Raw genomic sequence first — 8,249 nt, forward strand, 5'->3', positions numbered from 1 at the left:
CACTCTCTCTCTCTCTCTCTCTCTCTCTCTCTCTCTCTCTCTCTCGCCACAGACCCACGCAAGTGCAAGACAAGTTTTCACCTCCTCGTGAAGTGTTTAGACCTGGCCTATTTAATGTCGCTGTAAATTGGTGTAATGTAGCAGAAAGTGCGAGACATTCGTTGGACTCGTTGCACGCAACAAGTTGTGAAATTATTTCTTAACGGTTTTAACCGCATCATTCGCGACTCTCGAGCAGTTTGAGAACTGAGAAGAATGAGAGAGAGAGAGGGGGCAGTGACTATACCATGTCACTGAGACTATGTATGTGTGCTGCGCCTACTGAATCCAAGTGCAGAAAAAACATATCCATATAGATTATTACATAATGCACCATGTTATTACATTTCCATCAAAAAAAAAAGTTGCGGCCGCATTCCGTAATAAATTTCGCATTTTGTAATAATTTATTACAAGATGAGAAAAAAGTTATTACGAAATGCGTTCAAGAAATGTATTACGAAATGCGTAAATTATTACACAATGTGGCGATTGTCACCACATTATGTAATAATTTGTTACATTATTACATATTGCACCGTTATTACATAATGCGGCGTTACACTTGTCTTGCTTTTGCAGTACTTGACTTGACTTGACTTGACTTGACTTGACTTGACTTGACTTGACTTGACTTGACTTGACTTGACTTGACTTGCTTTATTATTAGCAGTACACTTGACTTGACTTGACCTGGCACAGCTTATCAATTGACCCTTTACAGAATTCAAATGACTTTTCACATTTACACGTTATCACCCTTCTGGATCCTGAAACCACAACGAGTTAAATGGATGAGGGTACTCTTGGTGAAATTTAAATGAGAGTTGTTGTCACTCTCTGGATCCTGAAACCAAAACGACTCTCCCATTTACACCTTGATGGCTGAGACCGTTTAGTCACCTAACGAGGGGAGTGGTCTAAAGCTCTCCCATTTACACCTTGATGGCTGAAACCCTTCTGGCAATTAACGAGGGGAGTGGTCTACAGATCCACCTCTACTAGTGGCCCAGGGATAAAGCTTCTAGCTCCCTTCCATCAGGTCAGAACTGCAGAAGACTTGTACTGCAGAAGAGGAATCATTACCATCAGGTCAGAACTGCAGAAGAGGAATCGCCCTGAAGCTGCAAACAGTAGTTCTGCTGGCTACAACTTTGATCCTTTGACTAGCAGAACCTGGATGAATGAGAATCTTCATACAGTAGAAACTCATCACACCTCGCGATGAATGTGAATGACATTAAGGAAGAAGACATCTATGACTTTCTACCAGAGCATTTGTCCACAGACATGAAGGATAGTGGTGCGTGGACACCAATTTGCAAAGAAGAGCCGTGTTTATCAGATGGGATTGAAGAAGGAGAGAAGTCTCATGTAATGCAATTTAGTGGTGATGAGAGCACTTCTACAATTCAGCCATCAACTCCTTCACAACAGGCAATATCTCTGAAGGTGATTAAAGAGGAAGACATGTATGATTTCCTCCCGGAGTATTTGTGCAGAGCAAAGGAGGAAGAGAATGAAACTGATACATCATACGTGAAAGAAGAAGCCCTGGACATGAAAATGGAAGCGGACACATCTCCAATTGAATGCAATGAAGATATGTCCCCAATAGGTAAGTTCAATTACATTAAAACAATGTTTTAACATTCTTATGTCAACTATATCTGATTAGAATGAAGACATTGGAAATTTGAAATATCTGTGGTTCCAGCTCATGTCCTCAGACATTATTGTCACTTTTACAGATTTATATACATTACATGACACAAGCCTTACATGTGCCTAAATCGTTTTACTTTTTAAATATTAAGATGACCATATCAGTGCACAAGCTGCAAGTAGTTTGAAGCATGAAATACATTTGACTACCATTATAAACTAAGCTATTAGACCCCAAAATAAGATATACCATATATAGCTCCGTTCCAAAAAATAGAATATTATGCTGTTACAAATGGTAACATAGAAGAACTCAAAAAAACGGAAAAGGGTGCTCATTTATTTAATGATTCAAAAATGTCTAGGGGTACAACAAGATTCAAATATTTTAAACAAACGTGGAGTTGAGCTCCTGTATAAAAAAAAAACTATTTATGTCCAAAAGGTTAAACTTTCAGCATATGCATGCATAAAATGATAAAAATGATTATGATAAAATCACAATCTTCTTCAAAAAGGAAAAAAGCTGTTACATCTTCTATACTAATTTCCATTTTTACCTGGAAGCCTAAAATATGTTGGTCATGAATATCTTTGGTGGAATTCACGAAATAAGTCATCCTTTCTATGATATTCTGTTTGTTGGAGAATAGCTGTATATGAAATGTATGGTGTAGTCTGTAATCCCAGAGCTATACAGTATATCACGAAAGTGAATACACCCCTCACAGTTTTGCAGATTTTTGAGTATATCTTTTCATAGGAAAGCATTACAGAAATTTCACTTTGACACAATGATTAGTGACCTTTTAACAACATATTTAACCGCTTAAATTTCTTGTTCACTCAGAAAAAAACAAAATACAGCCATTAATGTTTGAACATGTACTCACAAAAGTGAGTACACCCCAGATTAAAATCCGGTAGAGAAGGGGCTATGTTGGCTCGAATCGTCTCGAAATGAAAAGGGATGACAAGGGAGGTCATCAGTGTGCGTTTCAACCCTTCTTTGCATTGAACTTTTAAATTTTGAGTCTGCATCTGGCTTAAATAGATTGGGGTGAGATTTGAATGCAATCCTATGGAGAATATCATGATCTGCTTCAGTAGTCACAGTGCATGTTGACATGTATGTTTCTTTTAGGTGTATTTCAGATTGCCAATGTTGACAGCATTCATGCATCCCCAAACCATGTCAGTCCCACTACCATGCTTGGCTTATGAGAGGATACACCTTTTTTGTAAAACTCACTTGTTTACCACCACACATGCTTGACACCATCTGAAGCAAATTTGTTTATCTTGGTCTCAAGAGAGATGAACAGACCAAGGATATGGATCACTGGAACCATGTCGTGTGATCTGAAGAGACCAAGATAAACAAATTTGCCTTAGATGGTGTCAAGCATGTGTGGTGGTAAACAAGTGAGTTTTACAAAAAGGTGTATCCTCTCATAAGCCAAGCATGGTAGTGGGACTGACATGGTTTGGGGACGCATGAATGCTGTCAACATTGGCAATCTGAAATACACCTAAAAGAAACATGCATGTCAACATGCACTGTGACTACTGAAGCAGAACATGATATTCTCCATAGGATTGCATTCAAATCTCACACCAATCTATTTAAGCCAGATGCAGACTCAAAATTTAAAAGTTCAATGCAAAGAAAGGTTGAAACACACACTGATGACCTCCCTTTTCATTTCGTTTCATTTCGAGACGATTCGAGCCAACATAGCCCCTTCTCTACCGGATTTTAATCTGGGGTGTACTCACTTTTGTGAGTACATGTTCAAACATTAATGGCTGTATTTTGTTTTTTTCTGAGTGAACAAGAAATTTAAGCGGTTAAATATGTTGTTAAAAGGTCACTAATCATTGTGTCAAAGTGAAATTTCTGTAATGCTTTCCTATGAAAAGATATACTCAAAAATCTGCAAAACTGTGAGGGGTGTATTCACTTTCGTGATATACTGTATATGAAATGTATGTGCTCATAAAAATAGCAGTGCCTTCACAAAGATGAGTAAATGTCGAAAGTCTTCAAATAAATTGCACTTTAATGACTAAAAGTACTTTAGGGACATTTGCTATTTCAAAGAAAAACAATAGTTAAGCAATTAAATTTCATAGTATACATAGACAGTGGAGAAATGCATGTTTAAAAAAGCAGTGTTAATGTGTCTTTGGATGTTCCGTATAAACAAACAAATTCTCGACAATTTACCTTTGCTGAGCACCCTAAACTGATATTTTGCTGCATTTTAAATAACAGTTTCGTATCTGTGGTGCATGAAGTCGACCAACATCCCGCAACGGTCAACAGTTATTGTAGCCAAGGTTAATTGCACTGCATTCCATATTTCCTTTGTCTTTCTTGGTTTTTCTTCCTTAACAACATAGACCCAAAAAGAACAATCTTATCTAATCTCATCTATTGTGGGGAGGGGATCTCATTTTTTAATGTTTGATTTACTTGATTCATTTATTATTACCTCCGCCAGGAGGTTATGTGATCGCCTGGGTTTGTGTGTGTTCTGTGTTTGTTTGTTGTCTGTGTTTGTTGTCTGTGTTTGTTAGTTCGCTGCTATTCCACTGCCTGCCACAAGGTGCGCACGGTGAGCACTGAGCAGAGGCGTGCCTGCGCCTGTCTCAGCAAGGAACAGGGAGAGACTCTCTCCTTCACCGCCAGCTCCAACACCAAGTGCATTTCACCTAAAAAGTTGTTCATCTGCAGGCAGCCTTCATCCGCAGTAGTAATCAGTCCTGTCAAATGAATTACCACCGCTACCAAAAATATTCAATTTGTTATGTGTGGCCTAAGCTGTTATCATTGCTGGTGCGAGAAGGACAGTGACCACCCCCGCAGATCGTTTAGGTTCACTATGCTGTCGAATTAATTACGTTGTCAAAAAATATGGAATAGGCCTATGTGATCGTGTAAGTTCACAATGTTGTTGTGGACTGTGACTTAGGTTCACAATCCTGTCGAATTAATTAAGCTACCGTTGCCAAAATAATTTATGACTCTAGGCCTACGTTCACAATGCTGGCAAAATTCATTACATCCCCTTCGCTACATTCAAAGATAACCCCAAGTTGTTTGCGAGATGGACAGGGATCAGAAAGCCCGACAGCATGCATAATGGTCGAGCACCGGCATATATTCCACACGGGTGAGCCTGCGCCATTCTAAACAGTAAGGAACAGGGTGGGACTGTCTCCTTTGACGCCAGCTCCCACACCAGTGCTATCAACCTAAAAAGTTGCTCATCAGCAGGCAGCCTAGCCTTAGGCTACGCCCTCATTGAAGTTAAAAAAACAATCATTTAAAATTAATTACCGCTGCCTAAAATAGGCCCTACGTGTGAAGTGGAAGTGAATTGTTGTGAGATGGACAGTGACCACCGCAGATCATTTTGGTTGACAATGTCGAATTAATTGGGTACCATCGCCAAAAATATGGAATTTGTGGCTGTGTAAGTTCACAATGCTGGTCAAACACCCCCTTCACTAAATTGAAAATCAAGCCCAGTTGCGAGATAGAAACGGTGAATAGTGATTTGAGGAATGCTTGGAAGCAAATGCCGCTTCAACCGACAGCGCCAAGACTAACCAGTGGCCCATGAGAATGATGCATATACCATCGTAGGCAAAAAAGGCCTTACCCTTCTGTAGTTGTTTCAGTTTTGTTGGTCAAAATCATTACATTCCCTTCATTAATTAGGCTACAATTCTATCAGCGCGTGATCACAAGCTTTCAAAGCAGGTCAATTTTGCAAATGATGAACTGACATGAGTGTGTCATTTTGAAAGTTCTGACAGGAATATAGTCGTTCATATTGGCAAAGTGATTATTTTTGTCCATTATCTAATTATGCCATGCCCTGGCGGAGGTATGTGATCTCGGAGCACTTTTCTAGTTACTCATATTATTACTATTATTTACTTTAATGTATTATACTTCATGATATACTTCATGAGTTTAGACTTTATATGACTCCTTTTTGATTACTTCTATAGGCCTACTTCAAACTACGCAGTGTTGTTGCTCCATCCACAATTTCGTTGACTTCATTGACAATGACAATAAACTCCTTGAATCTTGAATCTTGAATATTGAATCTAATGGTGGTGCAAGTATCATGATGGGTGTCTTTTTTGTACTATGAAGTTGGTCCTATTTACTGCAGTTATCATGGCTCAGTTAGAGCACATCAGGATATATGTTGCCATATACTGAATAGAGCATGTCTTTGACGTGGATGTTTCAACTGAACAATGACCCCAAACACACCAACAAGTGAGCAGAATCATAGTTCCACACAAACAGCATCCAACTAATGGAGTGGCCGGCGCAATTCCCGCACCTTAATTCCATTGAACACTTGTGGGTGGACATAAACAATTCTGCTGTCGCTGTAGCTAAATGTACTGTTCATGAGGAAAAAACAAGACATGCAGATGAATTGTGGAATGTACTACAAATAACCTGCTCTGAACTATCCATTGATAGTTACCAGACTTTGGTTGATTCCATGCACCACAGACGCGAAACAGTTGTACAGTCTTTCTATGAAATGTATGGTGTAATCCGTCTGGTGTGTTGAAGTTGAAAACTCATTTGTTTGTATTTTTACATTTTTCTTTTTCACCGGCATTTAGGTGAACACCAGACAGCTCATACTTGTGCGGACCAAACTCAGTGTACCACAAGTGAGAAGAGCTTTGAAACAAAACATCATTCATCAAAGCGCAAGACAACCCTTGTATCAGGAAATCTATTCAAATGTGCAACATGTGGGAAAGAATTTGCAAACAATGGTAATCTCAAAAGGCACCAGATAACCCATACTGGGGAAAAGCCTTACCAGTGTGCTACATGCGGAAAAGACTTTAATCGGAAAGGTACCCTCATCATCCATCAGAGAATCCATACTGGAGAAATGCCCTATGAGTGCACTACATGTGGAAAAGGCTTTATATCAAAGGGTATTCTCGACAAGCACCAGATAGTCCATACTGGAGAAAGGCCTTTTCTGTGTGCCCATTGTGGAAAAAGCTTTAATCAGAAAGGTCATCTCATTGCTCATCAGAAAGCTCACAATGGAGACAAACAATATCAGTGTTTAACATGCGGAGCAGCCTTTTTACAGCCCAACGGTTTAGCTCGTCATGAGAGAATCCATACTGGAGAAAGGCCTTACAAGTGTGCTACGTGTGGAAAGGACTTTAAAGAGAAAAGTCACCTGATCACCCATCAGAGAATCCACACTGGAGAAAGGCCTTACCAGTGTGCTACATGTGGGAAAGGCTTCATACGGAAGTTTGCACTCATCACCCATCAGAGAATCCATACTGGAGAAAGGCCTTACCAGTGTTTAACATGCGGAGCAGCCTTTTCACAGCCCATCAGTTTAGCTTATCATGAGACAATCCATACTGGAGAAAGGCCTTATCAGTGTTCTACATGTGGAAAAGGCTTTGCACGGAAAAGTCAGCTTATTACCCATCAGAGAACCCATACTGGAGAAAAGCCTTTCCAGTGTTTAACATGCGGAGCCGCCTTTTCACAGCCCAGCATTTTAGCTAATCATGAGAGAATTCATACGGGGGAAAGGCCTCACCAGTGTGCTACATGTGGAAAAGGCTTTGCACGGAAAAGTCAGCTTATTACCCATCAGAGAACCCATACTGGAGAAATGCCTTGCTACATGTGGAAAATGTTTTGAAAAGAAAGGTCACATCATTTCCCATCAGAGCAACCATACTGGTGAAAGGCCTTACCAGTGTGCTACATGTGGAAAAGGCTTTGTACATAAATTTAATCTCAAAACACACCAGAGAATTCATACTGGAGAAAGGCCTTACAGATGTGTTACATGTGGAAAATGCTTTGCACAGACGGGTCACCTCACTAAGCATCAGAATATCCACATTGACGTTAACTAACTCTGGTGCACAGGGCATGTATTACTATACAGAACAGTTACAGAACATGCTGCATGTTGAGACTGGGGAACAAGACCTGCATTAAAGGTGCACCGTGTAACATCTGCATATTGAGACTGGGGAACAAGACCTGCATTAAAGGTGCACCGTGTAACATCTGCATGTTGAGACTGGGGAACAAGATCTGTAGAGTAGAGTATCGTTTATTGACCCCAGGGGGGAATTAAGTTGTCAAGAAGCATAAACACATACATAAATAAAGACATTGCTAACAAGACATTACTCACTTACTTACACATTACATTTCACTTAGCTGACGCTTTCATTTTATTAAAAGCGACTTACAGTTATTATTTGTCAGGGTATTGTTTATAGTCCCTGGAGCAATGTGGGGTTAGGTGCCTTGCTCAAGGGCACTTCAGCCATGGATGTGGAAGAGGTCAGAGGGGATTCGAACCTGCAACCCCCAGATTGAAAGACCAACTCTCTAACCACTAGGCTGCGGCTGCCCCACACTAGGCCACGGCTGCCCCCCACTAGGCCACGGCTGCCCCCCACTAGTCCACGGCTGCCTCTCACTAGGCCACGGC

General features: G+C 40.3%; 1 protein-coding gene across 1 annotated transcript; it reads left to right on the plus strand.

Moving 5' to 3' along the window:
* The first annotated feature begins 1,263 nt into the window (after positions 1-1,263).
* On the plus strand, positions 1,264-7,548 carry LOC134453281 (zinc finger protein OZF-like). The gene is made up of 2 exons (XM_063204156.1): positions 1,264-1,657; positions 6,373-7,548. Exons 1-2 carry the CDS (start codon positions 1,264-1,266, stop codon positions 7,437-7,439), a joined length of 1,461 nt encoding a protein of 486 aa, XP_063060226.1. The 3' UTR covers positions 7,440-7,548.
* Positions 7,549-8,249: the final 701 nt, after the last annotated feature.

The sequence above is a fragment of the Engraulis encrasicolus genome, chromosome 7 (assembly GCF_034702125.1).
Source record: "Engraulis encrasicolus isolate BLACKSEA-1 chromosome 7, IST_EnEncr_1.0, whole genome shotgun sequence".
In the NCBI taxonomy this organism is placed as follows: domain Eukaryota; kingdom Metazoa; phylum Chordata; class Actinopteri; order Clupeiformes; family Engraulidae; genus Engraulis; species Engraulis encrasicolus.